The sequence below is a fragment of the Oreochromis niloticus genome, linkage group LG1 (genome assembly GCF_001858045.2).
Source record: "Oreochromis niloticus isolate F11D_XX linkage group LG1, O_niloticus_UMD_NMBU, whole genome shotgun sequence".
In the NCBI taxonomy this organism is placed as follows: Eukaryota; Metazoa; Chordata; class Actinopteri; order Cichliformes; family Cichlidae; genus Oreochromis; species Oreochromis niloticus.
Window position 1 is genome coordinate 29,756,304 of NC_031965.2, and position 17,646 is coordinate 29,773,949.

Consider the following 17,646-nt stretch of genomic DNA (forward strand, 5'->3'; position numbering starts at 1 on the left):
TTGAAATTAATTCATGAATAAACCACAAAATTGAGCTTTTTTCATGCAAACTCACGAAAGGAAGCCAGTGCACTCACCTGCCATCGTCTGTTACTGCTGTTTGGCTTACTGAATCAAATCCATTGTACAGATAAAAATAGTTTAGGTAATAACATTTGATCAATGAAAAAACAGGTTCATGGGGTTTTTTTTATACAGCTGTTGGTTGTGTTTTGTTATAGGAAGGACCTAAAGGTTTATTTTATGTGTAATAAATACATTTAAGTCAGACTCACTGTAGTCAAAAGAACATTTCCCACTGCAGTAATTAATATGAAGTGGTGTGGTTCTGTTGTGCTCTGACCTACCTGCCCCTCCATGTAGAAACATGGAAAGCCTGAGGCAGGGAGATGGAACAGGTATCAACAACAGATGTGACACTGATCAAGTTAGAAGGCATGAAAAGAAACAGCTGGGGAGGAGGTGGGCTGTAAAGTGGTCAGCACATGTGCCAGAAACTGTAGGCATGCTAAATCAGCTTGAATAGAACAACCTATATGTAATTATCAGTAAGATCATTAGAAAGATACTTGGTATGGATATGGGGAGGAATTGATGTCAGCTGTTATCATCTAGCCTAATGGGATTGTGGGTTAAACCTGTCTTTGTGGGCTGAAGTAGTGGTATGCTAAATTTGTTGTTCTAAAATAATTTCTGCTCAGAGAGACGAAATGTGTGCAGAGCTGGTGGCACCAAAACACTACTTGGTTTTCTGAGAGGCTCCATTTGATTACCATCATATAACATAATAGTGGCATAAAATGCAGATGCGTCTTTCTGATTTGCTACTTCTCCAACACATTCTAACTATAGCTCTACAGCATCGCAGTCACCAGTTGCATTTGTCAGCCTTGGAAATGGCATTTTGCTGTCATCCCTCAGTGAATGAAGAAAAGAAGGATTAGTCCATAAAATGCTGCCAGCACACTGACAAGTTCTTTTTGTGTTCATTGAAATAAAGCCACATTAATTTTTATCAGAACTGAAATGGCATCTCATGTGTCTCATGTGTTCTCTATTCCGTTATTCATTCCTAATAAATAAGCAGATGAATTTATTGACTTCTTATAATGAGTTTTGGGTTATATTTAAAAAATGGGGTAACTGTGATCCAGAGTTAGAGAACAAAATACACATACCATCATATCTAAATGTCATTGTACTGATTCAGTTAACTTATTACCTCATGACCGTATCACTGCTCTTTGCACACAGATTGATACTGTTATGCACTTTGCCTTACAAGGGTCTACTGAGGCACTGGGTATTAGTACCTTTTGCATGTTGGTTCAGCTCCTCCCCTCTGGAGAGTACAAATACACACGTCACGTTCGAAATACTGGTGCTTTGCAAAACAGTTCTCTTATCACCGTGACCTTTGCTGGATAAAGAAACTATTCATATTACAGTAAGTAGAAAAGCTGTGGTTTAATCTGTAAATGTTCTTACAGAGAACACTGAATGTTCATGAAATTTAAAAATTAAATTAGTAGAAAAATAGTGCTCATAATACTGCTGCATTTTGTAAGTCACATTTAAGCTTGCTTTATTCAGCTAATTTCTTGTGTTAGTGAAGGACTGAGGACACTTAATAAACTGTTTAAATGCAGCACTATGCATACATTTAAACATATTAACCCTTTTATGTGGGGAACTAACTTTCAATAGAATAAGTATTCTGTTGTTAAAAAGTAAAAAAAAGTAAACTTTGCTATAATAAACTGAAAGTATACCATGTTTTTAGCAGCAATTTTAAAAATATATATTAATTTTTTGTTCTTGAAATGTTCTTTTTAAAGGTAGGAAAATCTTCTCTAAAACATCTTAAATATATGGTAATAACCGTTTTACAATGCCTAACAATAACATTGTTTGGACACGGTGCCCAAACTTGCTTAAAAGTTTCTGAAGTGGTCCCGGCGTGGATTTAAAGTTAATTTTCTCTTTATTTTTTGACATTTTTGAAATGACCCAATACAAGGCTTTTGGGGGTTGGGGGTTCTACCACACTTGAATTTGGATGAGACCAGGAATACACACTGGGCAGATTGCTAGTGTACCCACAGGGATAACACAGAGACAGAGAAACGTTCACACTCACATTCCCACCTACAGCCAATCTAGAATAAAAAAATAAGCCCTTTGCTGTACCTAGAGAACCTATGGAAGCCCAGTTAGGCAAACATGAAAAGATTATAATCTGTTTTTCTGTTTGAAAACTTAATTAGAACTTGCAGATATTGTTTGCAAATTGTGTGAGAATGTTCCTGGCTAGCTATCTTTGTTTATAAGGTAGATATGGTAACATAGCCAGGGGTGCACATAAGTGGTCCGCAGGTGCGCATTCGCTGTCAAAATAAAAGACGCGCACCAGATAAGAAGTTGCAACGCGCATTTGCGTACATAAGATTTTCTGGAGGAGGACAGACGTTTGTTTAGGACTCTTAAAGATGTCGAAGAAGCAAGCTCCTTTAAGCAATTACTTTGGTGTTCCTCCACATCCAAAAAAATGTCAGGAGTCCGAACCGCAAAAGAAGCGCGTATTCTCGGAAAAGTGATTGCAGGAGGTGAGCTGGCTTCAAACAAATGATGAATGCACAGAGATGTGGTGCAGAATATGCCGTGAAAATCCCACTCTAGCGGACAGAAACAGTGCCTTTTATATGTACGCAAACGCGCGTTGCAACTTCTTATTTAGTGCGCATCTTTTATTTTGACAGCGAATGCGCACCTGCGGACCACTTATGTGCACCCCTGAACATAGCACTACATTTACACTCTGTTTTTAAAAATAACCTTCTTCATTCTTCTTCTTCATCTTCAGTAACTTGATTTTGAATTTCAGATGAAGGTGTTCTGCTGTTGCATTGCTTTCCTGCTGCTCATCTTTATTCCCAGATCCTGTGAAGGAGGCAACATCTTGGTATATCCTTCTGAGGGCAGCCACTGGATAAACATGGAAATTCTACTAAAGGCTTTGCACTCTAGAGGACACAATATCACCATTCTGCGTTCTAGTAAAAGCTGGTACATAAAAGATAACTCATCTTATTACAGTGCCTTTACAGTTCCAGTGGAAAATACTTTGGATCAGACGTTCATCACAAGAATTGTTGCTGAGATCATAGAGTTTGAACGAGGAGCCCTCCCGTTGACAAGCTTTCTCCACATGAGTGTAGGGATGTTCAGCACATTTATTGATGCCCACAAAGGTGTAGGTGCAGTAGTAACAGCAATGCTAGATGACAAACAGTTGATGAGAAAATTGAAAGACAGCAAGTTTGACCTGTTACTCGCTGACCCCTGCTGGGGTGGTGCAATCATTCTGGCCAAATATTTGAACCTTCCTTTGGTTTATAATGTTCGCTGGCTTATAGCTACAGAGGCTCATTTTTCCATAGCCCCGTCACCATTGTCTTATATTCCTATAACAGGAACCGGGAATATTGACAAGATGACTTTTTTGCAGAGAGTTAAAAACATGCTTTTGCACATAATAACCCAAATACAAAATGAGCTCTTAGTTAGACTAGTATACCAGAAAATAACTGACAAATATCTTGGGCCTGGTTATGATTTCAAAGACTTAATGATCGATGCAGACATTTGGCTGATGAGAGTGGACTTTGTGTTTGAGTACCCACGTCCCACAATGCCTAATGTTGTTTATATCGGAGGGTTCCAGTGCAAACCTGCTAAACCTCTGCCTCAGCACTTGGAGGACTTTGTGCAGAGTTCTGGAGAGCATGGCTTCATCCTCATGTCTCTGGGGACTTTTATAAGTGAACTTCCTGCTGATATAACAAAAGAGATCGCTGCAGCTTTTGCTAAACTACCACAGAAAGTGATCTGGAAGTATAAAGGTAGTAAACCAGCCACTCTGGGTAATAACACTTTACTGGTGGACTGGATGCCACAGAATGACCTTTTAGGACATCCAAAAAGAAAACTGTTTGTGGCACATGGAGGAACAAATGGAGTCCAAGAAGCCCTGTATCATGGAGTCCCAGTTGTGGGTATACCTGTGTTTTTTGACCAATATGACAACCTGCTACGTCTGAAAGAGAGAGGGGGCGCTAAGATACTTACGTTAGCTACAGTGGACAAAGACAGCAACTTCCTGAAGGCCATAGAGGAAGTCCTGAATGATCCCTCCTACAGGGCGAACATGCAGAGACTTTCCAGGCTACACAGAGATAAGCCAGTAATGCCACTGGATAACGCCCTCTTCTGGATAGAGTTTGTCATGAGGCACAAAGGAGCAGCTCATCTGAAAGCAGAGTCCTACAGAATGCCCTGGTATTCCTACCACTCTGTAGATGTAGTTCTGTTCCTGGCTGGAGCTATGCTGCTTGTGCTTTTAACTACTTTCTACCTTATTAGGTGTATATACACTGGAATGTCTAAATATAAAGTGAAACATGACTAATGATCAGTACACAGATGGATGTGATAATGCATTGTGTCATTTTAACTTTTCATGTTTGAGTATAACATTCATATGAGCTTGTTATAAAAAACAAACAAACTTCATGATCATTAAAAGTCCGTGTTTCAAAATAATTCTGAGTGGATTAACCCTAACAAGATAAACATAATCAATAAAAAAAATGCCTTTATACCTTTACCTGAATATACTGTATGTAGTTTTGTTGTATTCTGCCTTTGTTTATTAGAGAAAACTGCATTTTTGTTTGACAAACAATAAATATCTTCTTAATAAATACTTAGAGGAATTCTCTGTTGATGGGACGTTAAATAATATTCTTATGCCATGCAAATCTGAGTAATGATCCCATTTAAATTACAGAACATGTTTTATTTAATTTGTTTCGATTCTTTTCGATTATTAATGCCAAGAATGACAGAATGGCGCTGGCATAGTACTCGGGACACAGAATAGTCCTTTTAGTCTTAAGAGAGAATGAATCAATGAATGAACAACTGAATGGCTGTCAGTTTTACTTTGTAGCATTCACCTGAAATACAAAAAATGTCGGTGATTTTACTTGCAAATGTAACTTAAAACCCTTAAGCACCCACAGTGACACAGGTGTCACCGCCCCTTTACACATTGAGGACAGTTTCTGTTAATGTTTCAAAATTGACTCTCCCATAGTTTTTATGAGTAACGCGTTCCTCCCGTCGCATTGCATTTTTGTCACTCATTAACGTGACGGGTTACTGTACTAAATTCAGTAATCACATCGGGTAACGTTTATGTCGATACTTTGATTACAACGATTTGGTACGCCGAGCCAATAAAAAGTACAACAAAAAGCACAAAACGTGTCTTCTTCCTGCGCGTTGACGCTATAGTCAGCTGATTTTGGTTCCTGTGTAGGGCGGAGGAAATTGTGGAGCCATAGACATACATACCTATGTATGTCTATGGGTGGAGCAGTCTAAAACTTTTGAGGCGTGGAGGTTTGAACAATACTTTTTATTTTTATTTAAAGGACAAGCACGTGATAATTAAGAGCAACAGCAGAACATAAAACACTTGTATTAGACTGTCAACACAACATCGGCTCGTTCATAGCATCTGCAGTGACAGTACGCTGGCTCAGAACTAGCGAAGAAGCCTGCTCTTCAACAGGCAACAAAGGTAATGAGGAGCAGTCTGGCTTGTAGCCTCCATTTCTACGTCTTTTTAAAGTAGCTTTGACGTTTCTTTAGGCTGGTATTCAACTTTGTGTTGTCTGTTTTGTGGTCATGCAATCAGTGAAAGAAAGCGTGTCTCTCTCTCTCTCTCTCTCTCCCTGTGTGTGTGTGTGTGTGTGCGTGCGCGCGTCTGTAAAAATAAGGAGTAATGTGTAATGCTTTACTTTTTCCGAGAAACGATCCCAGCACTGGTGAGGAGTGTGCACACAAATAAAGCCTATAACTACCAGCTTCAGTATGAAAAAATCGAATCGCGGAACAATGAAGCTGAATAATAAAGCAAAAACTCGGGTTTGGATTACACAACGTATTAGTGACACAAAGAAAGCACCACATAGCAAAATGTGATCACCATGGCCAAGACGAGACAACAGATCATAAGAATAAATCGAATAAAACAGAATAAAAAGAATAAAAGAATGAGCGATCGTGGATCAAGAGCTGGCAGTTCGTCTTGTAATCTGAAGGTTGCCGGTTCGAGCCCCGGCTCGGACAGTCTCGGTCGTTGTGTCCTTGGGCAAGACACGTCACCCGTTGCCTACTGGTGGTGGTCAGAGGGCCCGGTGGCGCCAATGTCCGGCAGCCTCGCCTCTGTCAGTGCGCCCCAGGACAGCTGTGGCTACAATGTAGTTTTCCGTCACCTGAATGGGTGGATGACTGAAAGTGTAAAGCGCTTTGGGGTCCTTAGCTATACAAATACAGGCCATTTAAAAAATTTTATTTCTTAAATAATTATATGACCTTATATATTTTGCAAAAGACCTTATCAGGGACTGTAACATCTAGTCCTTTTAACTGAAGGTACTGAGTATTATTCAGTATTCAGTATCTTAGACAAATGTTTTTGACTTGGGTTTTTTTTTTTGTATAACTGGTGGCGGTAATGCACCAGTTGATAGTTTTCTAACCAAGACGAAGTTTAAGTGAGTTTAAGAAGAAGAAGTGCTTTATGAAAGTGCTTGCGCAAAGCCATGGTTAGGTGTGAAAACGCTTGTAGTAACTGCAGAGCTGTTATCACGCAGTAAGGCTTGTTAAATTGAAATTCAACGCAAAAAAAAGATCATAGTTGACCTTACTGCTATGGACGATTTCATGTTTCATAAAATGAATGTTAACCAGTATTTGTAGAAAGGTATACAGTCTATACCTATTCATTCATCCATCCATTTTTAGGTTGCCAATATGTTGAAGAGCTTAATATTAAAGTTAAAAGTTAATTGGATAGATGGGTTGATGATTTGATAGATTAGTTCAGGCTAAATGGTTAGACACAGTGATAATGATCTTTTGACTTTCTATAAGCATGACTTAATGAATACAATAAACATGCTTCACAAGTGGTAGAGTCTCTATTTACAGCTGTGCACAGATCTATATGAACACATAATTCTTGGATCAGTGCCTGCCTTTTAATGTAGAGTCATATTCAAGATAGTCATTTTAGAGCTAAATGGTTACTTTTCTTTATGCCCAAAATACAACTTCCCTTTAAAAAGACAAGAACTTAACCGTCACAGGCTTTGCACAACTGCAGGGGTGCGGCCAAAAAAACAAACAAAAAAAACCAGGAAGTGTTCTTTTTTCTTGTTTCAACTTAACCCACTCCAACTGTGCCTTGTCAGTTTGAAGGAGACGTACAACAAAACTAAGAGCATTTAACTGTAAGTTAAGCTGTTATTTATGCTATTGTGTAGCCGTGTTCATTTTTCATATCAAACACACAGCACTAACTGCTGAGAACATGTTAGTGAGTGTCTATGTACGTGTTCACATAACTGTCATTGCTAAGATATGCTTGACAAGTGCCAACAGTTACCCTTTTTATATGCTTTGTTTGTTAATCTGCTATCTAAATTCTGCAATCTTTGGCAATATTTCAGTGTCATTTTTAGAGACACGCATGTAAAGGAATCACTTTTTAATTTGTGCTTTTGTTCTTTAAGGCACTGGGGGTTTAAATGCACATGGGCCCATTGTGTTCTATGAGACACTGTTTACTCACTGTGTGAGAGACAAAAATACCTAACCACATCTACATAGCTATTGTAACGTAACTCTTTTTTTCAGTTCAGAACACTGTATCTCCGGCTCATTGCATACTTATCTGGTTAAACAGGAACATCTGAAACCAAGAAATGTCATCTTCAATGACTTGCATTCAGTGCTTTTATCTGGGTCACAGCACTTTATAGAGACGGCTTTGTTGACATGCCAACAAAGTTTATGATGAAAGCATAACATTTATAGCTTTTGTTTTTGGTTTGACACAAAAGAAAGTGTGGAAAACTACCCTTACCGTTTTTTTTTTGGTTTTGTTTTGTGTTTTTTTTGTGCACCACTGCCAGATAATGCCATGACAGGTAGTGGAGAGATTATAAATCTCCCAAATTAAATCCAAACATTTTAAAATATATAAGAAAATAGATGCATTTGATCTCTTAAACTCGCAGAGATTACTTATTTTCTTAAGAGGAAGATGCCAAACATAGTCACGCTTACAAAATAATTTCTGCTCAGGGACACTGGGATCTGACACAGAATGCACGCAGAGCTCTTGGCACCACACAGCACTCTAATTTCCTGAGAGGGCTCCATGTGCTACATACACGTGAGGGCTGTCAGAAGGAATTTTCACATGCAAATAAAGAGACAATTGAATGGAAAATCACTGTAGCTCTCTGTTATCCTGATATATCATTGGCTATTGTGCACACATTTGCTGTGATATCGTAGTAACAACTCTCTGATTTGTGTCCTGTTTTTCACCTCTGTTTCTATTTCAGAACACAGCGCTTATGAAGATTTGAAGATGTTTTTGTCACTGCTTTCCATCTTCTCTTTTTTGACTGTTTTTATTCCTGTCGCACATTCTGGAAAAATTCTGGTTTTTCCACATGATGGAAGCCACTGGGTGAACATGAGAGTACTTGTTGAAGAGCTCCATCTGCAGGGGCACAATGTGACAGTGATTCGGAATGCAGACAGCTGGTACATCAGTAAAACGTCTCCACATTACAATGTAATGACAGTGGATGTTGATGGTGGTGGAAATGAAGATTTTTTTCGTGCATTTGTCTCTGAGGTTATTAAAATTAAGCGAAGCATGGGGTCTGCATGGTCCCACTTTGCTTTACAAATGGAGTTAAAAGACAAATTCTATGAACTGCACAAAAAAGTCTGTGAAGTGATTGTGTTCATCTTTGAAAATGAAGATTTAATGAAGTCCTTAAAAGATGCCAAGTATGATGTGGTTTTGACAGATCCTGCTAATGGCGGAGGAGTGTTGCTGGCACACTACCTTGGCGTGCCATTGGTGTTCAATGCTCGATGGACTGTTCATGGTGAGGCCCACTTTGCTATTGCGCCCTCTCCACTTTCCTATGTTCCACTATCACCTTCAGAGTTAACGGATCACATGACCTTCTTTGGGAGGGTCCAGAACATGTTATTTTACATCACGAGAATGCATCTGTACAAGCAAATAGTTGAACCACATTATTCTGTATTGTCAAATCGCTACATTGGACCAGGTGTGCATTATTTCTCCCTTTTTCAAGCTGCAGATTTGTGGCTAATGAGAGTGGACTTTGTTTTTGAGTTTCCACGACCCACCATGCCTAATGTTGTTTATATGGGAGGTTTCCAGTGTAAACCTGCAAAACCTCTTCCACAACACTTAGAGGAGTTTGTGCAGAGTTCTGGAGATCATGGAGTTATCATTATGTCACTAGGGACTTTGATTGGAGAACTTCCCTCTGACTTAGCTGAAGAGATTGCTGCAGCTTTTGGCGAGTTACCTCAGAAAGTGATCTGGAGGTATAAAGGTAACAAACCAGCGCTTCTAGGCAACAATACATTACTAGTCGACTGGATGCCGCAGAATGACCTGCTAGGACATCCAAGTATTAAACTATTTGTAAGTCATGGGGGAACTAATGGGATTTATGAGGCTATATATCATGGGATTCCAATAGTTGGCATTCCCATTATTTTTGATCAAGCTGACAACTTATCCCGAATGAGAGCAAAAGGTGTTGCGAAGGTTTTGGATGTTTCAGATTTGGACAGGAAAATATTTAAAAATGCAATACAGGAAGTCCTTAATGAACCATCCTACACAATAAACATGCAGAGGCTCTCCAGGCTACACAGAGATCAGCCAATGAAGCCACTGGATCGTGCTATCTTTTGGATTGAGTTTGTCATGAGACATAAAGGTGCAGCTCATCTAAGGACCGAGTCCTACAAACTGCCCTGGTATTTCTACTACTCTCTAGATGTCATATTATTTTTACTAACAAGTGCATTACTTACATTGTTATTTTTTGTTATGTTACTGTGGTTTTGCTTTAGATTGTGTTTGAAAAGAAAAGCAAAATCTGACTAAAAGTGATTTTCATATATGTTGATACATTGTTACAGCACAGTCAGTTTGGCTGTGGTTAGTTAAACTGATTTTTTTCTCAGTCATTCCCAGTTTGCCAGAAATACTGTCTCAGCCAGTCCCAGTGTTCATACTGCTGCACCCAAAATCTTCTCTAGCCCATCTTTACTTGAGTTGACCATCATATAAGTTAACTGTTTTTCATATTTCTTTATTATAAAGATCAGTAGTGGTTTGCACATTTGTCTAAAACATGAAAGATCTCTGGTTCAAGAGCGGTAGGAGATACATCCGGCATAAAAATCTGCCAAATCAAATATGTGCAAATATGTATCCAAATATACATATCCTGTATGTTTATTTTACATGACCTCCCGTAGTCTTCTGAAGTACCTTTGTGGGCCATCAGGGGTTACTGGCTACACTTTGGGAATCACTGTAAGAAAAAAAAATCTACTTATCTGTATGTTTTTCTGATAGGATTATTTATAACATGTATGGATTTTCTAGATCAGAAGAAACATATTTGAGGACTGTGGACCACAAAACTAGTTACCTTCAAGGCTATAAGTTGTTCTATGAATTTGAATTACAAAATTGCAATAAAACAAAAGCTTTTTGCACCCTGAATGTGTTATCGTGTATGTTCCTCTGTAGCATTAAACATCTGTAGCCCTTCAGTTTTGAAAACAAGGTTTTTCTTATTCAGTCTTAGTTTGGTAACCGATGGGCATACGACAAACATCACGTACTACTTTAAATCCCCTTTGTACTTTCTTATCACCTGTGCTTAGAAGAGCATGATACTGCAGTACCAAAGTCCTGCTTAGGTTTAAAACTCTAATGGTTGGTGTATGTTGGTCTCTCGGGCAAAACTGAATGTGAAATTACAAAGTCTGCTAAAAAGGTAACAATATATTTTTACCTACCTTTACAAAAACCTAATAGCTTTTGGGACTGGTAGTTATATGTATTTTCAAGTTAATTGTTAATTGGTCCTCAGATGTTCTTCCTGTGGTTTGAATTCTCTTCAGGGACACAGGTTACTTAACTTAATAGCTTATATGCTAAAAACCTAAGTTACTTTATAGACTTCACAGGCTACTTGAAAACACTGAAAGTTTGATTTTACAGCTTATTATTCTTTACATTTTTTGTATTAAACTGATTGGAGAAGGCTGCACATACTACAGCAAACACACAGTTATAAAGCTTATTGACACAAAATGAAAATAAAATTTTTAACACTACTTGTATTGAAAAGTAATTGTTTAATAAAAAAGAAGATTATAATGAGCTTTCTTCCAACCTTTAGAATTAAAATGCACTGGACCTGCATTCTGATCAGTTTCTGCTGGCTCTGCCCAACGTTGGTTCATGCTGGGAAAGTGCTTGTTTTTCCAGTGGATGGGAGCCACTGGGTAAATATGAATGTCATTATTCAGCAACTACATCTAAGGGGCCACCAGGTTTCTGTTGTGCGTTCAACAGACAGCTGGTACATCAAGGAATCCTCCCCATTCTATACTTCAATTACGCTCGATATGGAATCAGGGTTTGATGAAGACTTTTTAACAGCATTTATTGCGGAACTGTTGGACATCCAGAGGGGAGGGATGTCTGTCTGGAAACGCTTTAAACTGGAAATGGAACAAGCAAAAAAAGCCTCTGAAATGCAAAAGAAACAAAGCAAATTGATTGAAGGGCTTTTTGAAAACAAAGAGCTCATACAGTCACTAAAGGATGCAGAATATGATCTTGTTCTGACAGATCCTACCACACCAACAGGTGCCATACTTGCCCAATACCTCAAGTTGCCTCTTGTTTTTAATGTTAGATGGACTAGTCAGGGTGAAGGCCATTTTTCAATTGCACCATCTCCTCTCTCTTATGTTCCCATGGTAGGGACTGAGCTATCTGATAAAATGAGCTTTTTTGAGAGGCTGCTAAATGTCCTAATTTTTGGTTTCGCAGAATATCAGATTGCCCAGTATTTGCTACCACATTATGAGAACCTCATTGAAAAATATTTTGGTCCAGACACAGACTACTTCTCCATGTTTCAAGCTGACCTGTGGCTAATGAGAGTGGATTTTGTGTTCGAGTTTCCTCGCCCCACCATGCCTAATGTTATCTATATGGGAGGGTTCCAGTGCAAACCAGCAAAACCGCTTCCACAACATTTGGAGGACTTTGTGCAGAGTTCTGGAGAACATGGTGTGATCCTCATGTCTCTGGGAACTTTGATTGGAGAACTACCCCCTGACTTAGCTGAAGCGATCGCTGCAGCTTTTGCAAAATTACCCCAGAAAGTCATTTGGCGGTATAAAGGTGACAGGCCAGGCACTCTGGGTAACAACACTTTGCTGGTGGACTGGATGCTACAGAGTGACCTATTAGGGCATCCTAAAATAAAACTTTTTGTGGCTCATGGGGGAACAAATGGTGTTCAAGAAGCTATTTATCATGGAGTCCCTATTTTAGGACTTCCTCTGGTTTTTGATCAACATGATAATTTATTTCGAATCAAAGAAAGAGGAGCAGGGAAAGTCATAGATGTTTTTACTATGAATGAAGACATTTTCTTTCAAGGTATTATGGAAGTCCTGAATGATCCCTCCTACAGGATGAACATGCAGAGACTTTCCAGGCTGCACAGAGATCAGCCAATAAAGCCACTGGACAATGCCCTCTTCTGGATAGAGTTCGTCATGAGACACAAAGGTGCAGCTCACTTAAGAACTGAATCCTACAAACTGCCCTGGTATTCCTACCACTCTGTAGATGTGATACTTTTCTTAGCTGCAGTTGTGCTGGTTATTCTGGGCACCTTTGCTGTCTTAATAAAACGCCTATGCTCTATGTGCCCGAGGACAAAGCGTCAACGTGATTAAAAAGAAATAAAATGGCAATTAATGTAAAACTTTAAACACGTAAATCATAAAATGTTGTATTGTCTTGTGGTACTGTGATTTGATGGGGAAAAGAAAAAGAAGATACAAATAATTAATTCTTTTAAAATTGTGCATTTTATTAGTAAAGAAATAACATAGTTAAGGCTGACCATATTTGATTAAGTGTATTTCACAGTACTTTAAATTATATCCTGTCAGTATATTTCAGTGTCTTTTAGAATTTATAGCACTTTGATATACTGTACTGTATGTAAAGTCAAACTAGTCTATATGGATTTTACTTTAACCCTTAAGTGAAACAAACAATACAGTTGTTGTCACTGTAGAATGAAAGAAAAGTGTGACCAAAGCATATTTGTACTGTTCATTAATTTCTGTGCTGTGGAGAATCTGCTCTCATTTTCATCTAATCATCTGGCTTTACGAGTTTAGTGACTCCATGTGACTTCACTGTTCAGCTATCTTTGAAAGGTTCTCTTAATTGCAATGTTTTTCCCTGCTGCGGTCTGGAATCCTATGCACACTATAACTATTACTAAAGGGAATATCTGGAAATTCACGCATGCATCCATTTTCTGAACATGGATGCATGTTAAGAAAATCATCACTTCAAGTTCAAGGGATGTTGGAGCCTATCCTAGTTTACATATTGTGAAGGCAGGGTACACCCTTGACAAGTCACCAGCCCATCATAGGGTAAGCGCTTAGAGACAAACAACCTTGCAATCACATCTATTGCCAATTTAATCACCAATTAACCTAACAAGCATGACTTTGGATCATGGGAGGAAGCTGCACCTAGAGGAAGCCCACACAGGCTCAGAGGAGAACATGCAAACTATGCACAGAAAGGCCCCAGTGAACCAGAAAAGTTCTTGCAGTACTAACCAGTGCATTACTGCACTGCCCTGGTAGGTGAGGTTTCATAACAAACAGCTATACCACTTGCCATTTTATCACTGAAATTACTAGAAGTTACAAACCATTCATCCTGTGTAAGCCAAATTTACCACTCGTTTCAACAAAAATAAGACAGAAAGAAATGAAGTAGTTTGAGATTCCTAGTTGTGGGACTACATTAGTTGGCCAATGAATATGACATCCTGCTGTGTCTAAGAGTGAGGGGAGTGGATTAGATAAAGCCAACAACGTCCTCAGGGCCAAACGGGAAGTTTTGAATAAGCCATCCCTCAGGATGAACATGTTACATTTTCAACACTTAATAGGTTTAAGTGCCACTTGGGGAACATTTTAAAGTGAAAGAAAATACAATTCAGAGCTAAACTACTGCTATTACCATCAGCTTTGTGAGACCCGGTAAAGATCTTCACGCTGCAGAGGTGCACCAGTCTTTAGGATAGCAATTTTCCAATTGCTTAATTATTCATTAAATTTGACTAAAGTCCTAAAGAGTAATTTTACAAGAGCATTTTTTAATTCAAATAATATATTTTATCTAGCACTACATAATTTGTGTAACGCAAGCTCGAGAGATGCTACGTTTTGTTTTCAAGAGCCGATCAAACTGAAAGACAACTCAAATTCTCAAGACCGCAGGTTTATAAGGGCTATGACAAATGACCATATAGAGTATTTTACTTCAATAAATAAATTTTTTATTACAAAAAGATTAAAAAACATACAGAAAGTATTGTTATAGAAAGAATGTCAATGGTAAACAGGTGAAACATTAAGAATTTCACTTAAGTCTGAATTTTTACTGTTACCAAAAAGTAAACATAACGGGGGTCTAACATCTTTGGCTACAGGAGGGAAAACAAGAAGTGAAGTTTCAGTTTAGAGAAGTGAAATTTTCACATTCTTCTTTTAGCAATCACACATTAAAAAAACAATAGTACAAGTCAACTAATATTAGTCGGATCAATATTAGCTGCCTGGTGGATTTCACTTGTGTCAAGATAAAAACACAAACAAAAAAAATTAAAAAACTTGATTACATGACAAAGTGAAATATCACTTTTAAGGGCAAAAACAAACATGCTAAAAATTAAATGCACATATGTGTGCAGTAAAATAATACTGGGGTTAAGAGCTAGTTAGCTAAGGACAAAAATTCAAAAAACAAAGAGATGTTTTACTGAAAGTAATGGTGCTTAACAGTTTCTCTTCTTGCTGGCTCCTGCCTTGTGCTGCTTGTCATGAAGTAGTCTAATAAAAAAGATGAATCAGCTGAATTGGCGATCGATGTACTAATCCATTACTTTATGTAGCTTTCACAGACAAGACACGAAAAGAGAACCATATTTCTCAAAACACACCACAAAGTTTAGGTAAAACAAACAAACAAAAAACCCTCACATTACATTACAGGACAATAAGAGTTTTCACTAATATTGATATTATATGCATATTTATGAGGCTTCATTTGGCAGCATCAGTGGCTATTCAAAAGGCACTGTATATCCCGCTTCCATGAGGAAAATACTCAAATGGTACATCAGTTACAAAAACTTATAGTAAATGTCTGTTCCAAGTATTTACAAGTATCCGTGCCAGCAGGGCAGGTGTGGTGGGCGGTGTGTGTCCCCTCAAGATGTCCGGGTCCTTAGAGAGCTCATCCTGAGCACAGTGAGCTCAGCTACATTTGCATCCTGCATCTCCACCTCTTGTTGGCAGCTTTCTCTGATTACATACACTATGAGACCCACACAGATGAAAATGAGGAGGACTATGCCTATAACCTAGGGTACAGAGGAGCACCACTTTGTTTAGTAAATATCAACATAAAAGGCATCATGTTGGTCAATAATGTCTATTAACAGAGCTATAAAATTTTTCACAGATGTAACAGCAATGAATATGTTCTATAGAGTGCATACTCAGAGATAAGTGCTTTCATTGTGTTCATCATACACAGTGGTTTATTAACAAAAAAGTAATCTACTCACCTGAGAAAACACAAACAGCTGTTGTGAGCGGAGCATTAGTTCTTGTGTGGTGACATCTCCCTCTCTAATTGGCTCACACCATTTCTGTGGAGCTGCCTTGTCAACTAGTACAAATCTACCCTCCCAGTCTGTCATAGCACAAGCAAAGTATTGGCCATCGAGGAACAATAAAATCAGCCACACGATAGCGGGAACAAAACTGGAGAGGGACACAGTTTTCCTGCACCACATATCACATCTGCATCCTTGAATGATTAGCATCAAAGTGAAGGCCATGACGGCAGGAATGATGAAGAATGCTGATGAAAACAATCCGTTCCATTTAGGACTGCAAGGACACTCAAACTCCAGCTCCACCAGCTTCTCTAGTCCCATGAGGATAAAGCCAAAAGCCACATTTGATACCAGAGGACTGTTACTAAGTTCATTTTTCAGCCTGGTAAGCCATTGTTGTCTACTTTCCATACTAGATTGACCAAAGAATGAAGACAGTCGTTGTAAAAAACCCAAAAGAGGATCCTCCGTTGTGAACACATTGGCAACAGCTAAGTGATGCGTAATTAACGCATCCAGGGGTAAGTTTTCCCCTCGGGCAAAATGCCACACTTCCACTCTGATTGGTTTTGAACAAAAGAGGGTGTGCCGTCTGCTCTGACATTTCTCTAGCTGATTGGGCTTTGTGAAGTTTCAGGTGGGGTTACTTTTTAAATGTGGTCTTCCATGGACAAACTGGAGGGAGGGCTGTAAAGTGGAGGGAAGTTTGTTCTGCAATTGAGCAAAGATTGGCATTTTCCAGCAAAAAACACATGTAGGGGTAGCCATATATCCAAAGGCAGGCTTTTACATTGAAGAATCAACTTGCAATCCCCAATTCACACTGCAACAAAACTAAAAGGAAGGGATTTCAAAATGAAAATCATAATCATCTAAAAAAAGGACACATAATTTACCACACATAGCTACAGTTGTTAATGCTTGAAGTACTCAAGCGTTTCCCCCATTTGCTACAAGTGTTTGGAATTACAAAAATGGATGCAAGTTGACACTTTTCTCTTTACCTCTACTGACCACGGGAGGTCGCCCATGCAGCGGGACAGCGCAGATTAAGGATAGAAGAGGATTACAGGAGGCCATGTTGAACTTTCAAGGGGATGTGGTACATACAGCTCCAGAGCACCCAGGCTAGGGATGTGATGACATAATTTATAAATGACCTCAGTGGGCTCAAGAGCATCACCATAATCTCCTCACGTTAAAACCTGACAGTATTTAGGCGCAATGAATAAAGGTCAGGAAAAACACCACTGATGAAAACTAAATTGCTTTCAGCTGATCTTCATATACAACTCAACTTATTTATAAAAAATTAATCATTCATACTCGTGTTATGGCAAGCACTTGACTACTGACCTGCCACTTTATAGGAGACGTTAATTTTGAAAGAGTTGTGGAACGGAGTTAGGGAATCATTTAGATTCAGACTGTAAAACAGTTATAGAAATAACTCTGAGAGGGACAAACATCCATTTCTAATGAGACACTATGAACATGAGCACCTGTCATCTCATAGAAATAATAATAATAATAGTAATGAACTGTAATGCCTAAAGAGGCACGTAATTACTGTCTGAGTTGCCAACACCATCAATTAGCTACATAGGATGTGATTTTGTGTATTCGTTCACGGTCATAAGCGCACTGGGCACGCGCAGCCTGTCGTTACTGCCGTCGGTGT

At 38.7% G+C, this 17,646-nt stretch overlaps 3 protein-coding genes and 1 pseudogene across 3 annotated transcripts; 3 read left to right on the top strand and 1 right to left on the bottom strand.

The window, feature by feature from the left end:
• The first annotated feature begins 1,349 nt into the window (after window positions 1-1,349).
• LOC100708305 (UDP-glucuronosyltransferase 2C1) lies at window positions 1,350-4,721 on the top strand. Its single transcript, XM_019360133.2, has 2 exons — window positions 1,350-1,447; window positions 2,885-4,721. Exon 2 carries the CDS (start codon window positions 2,885-2,887, stop codon window positions 4,466-4,468), a length of 1,584 nt encoding a protein of 527 aa, XP_019215678.1. The 5' UTR covers window positions 1,350-1,447; the 3' UTR covers window positions 4,469-4,721.
• A 646-nt stretch (window positions 4,722-5,367) lies between these two features.
• Window positions 5,368-10,717, top strand: LOC100699344 (UDP-glucuronosyltransferase 2C1 pseudogene; annotated as a pseudogene).
• A 113-nt stretch (window positions 10,718-10,830) lies between these two features.
• Window positions 10,831-13,341, top strand: LOC102077549 (UDP-glucuronosyltransferase 2B17). Its single transcript, XM_005447879.4, has 2 exons — window positions 10,831-10,994; window positions 11,403-13,341. The coding sequence occupies exons 1-2, from the start codon at window positions 10,942-10,944 to the stop codon at window positions 12,979-12,981; spliced, it is 1,632 nt and encodes a 543-aa protein (XP_005447936.1). The 5' UTR covers window positions 10,831-10,941; the 3' UTR covers window positions 12,982-13,341.
• Window positions 13,342-14,654: 1,313 nt separating this feature from the next.
• LOC102076597 (calcium homeostasis modulator protein 6) lies at window positions 14,655-17,494 on the bottom strand. The gene is made up of 2 exons (XM_005447623.4): window positions 15,912-17,494; window positions 14,655-15,704 (listed from the first exon to the last, which is right to left on the bottom strand). The coding sequence occupies exons 1-2, from the start codon at window positions 16,374-16,376 to the stop codon at window positions 15,552-15,554; spliced, it is 618 nt and encodes a 205-aa protein (XP_005447680.1). The 5' UTR covers window positions 16,377-17,494; the 3' UTR covers window positions 14,655-15,551.
• Window positions 17,495-17,646: the final 152 nt, after the last annotated feature.

Bases quoted from the DNA above. Each gene is read 5' to 3' on its own strand.
- LOC100708305 (XM_019360133.2), top strand. From the start codon at position 2,885: ATGAAGGTGTTCTGCTGTTGCATTGCTTTCCTGCTGCTCATCTTTATT.
- LOC102077549 (XM_005447879.4), top strand. From the start codon at position 10,942: ATGTTGGTCTCTCGGGCAAAACTGAATGTGAAATTACAAAGTCTGCTA. The intron at 10,995-11,402 runs GTAACAATATAT...TCCAACCTTTAG, and splicing joins TTACAAAGTCTGCTAAAAAG to AATTAAAATGCACTGGACCT.
- LOC102076597 (XM_005447623.4), bottom strand. From the start codon at position 16,376: ATGGAAAGTAGACAACAATGGCTTACCAGGCTGAAAAATGAACTTAGT. The intron at 15,705-15,911 runs GTGAGTAGATTA...TCTGTACCCTAG, and splicing joins AGCTGTTTGTGTTTTCTCAG to GTTATAGGCATAGTCCTCCT.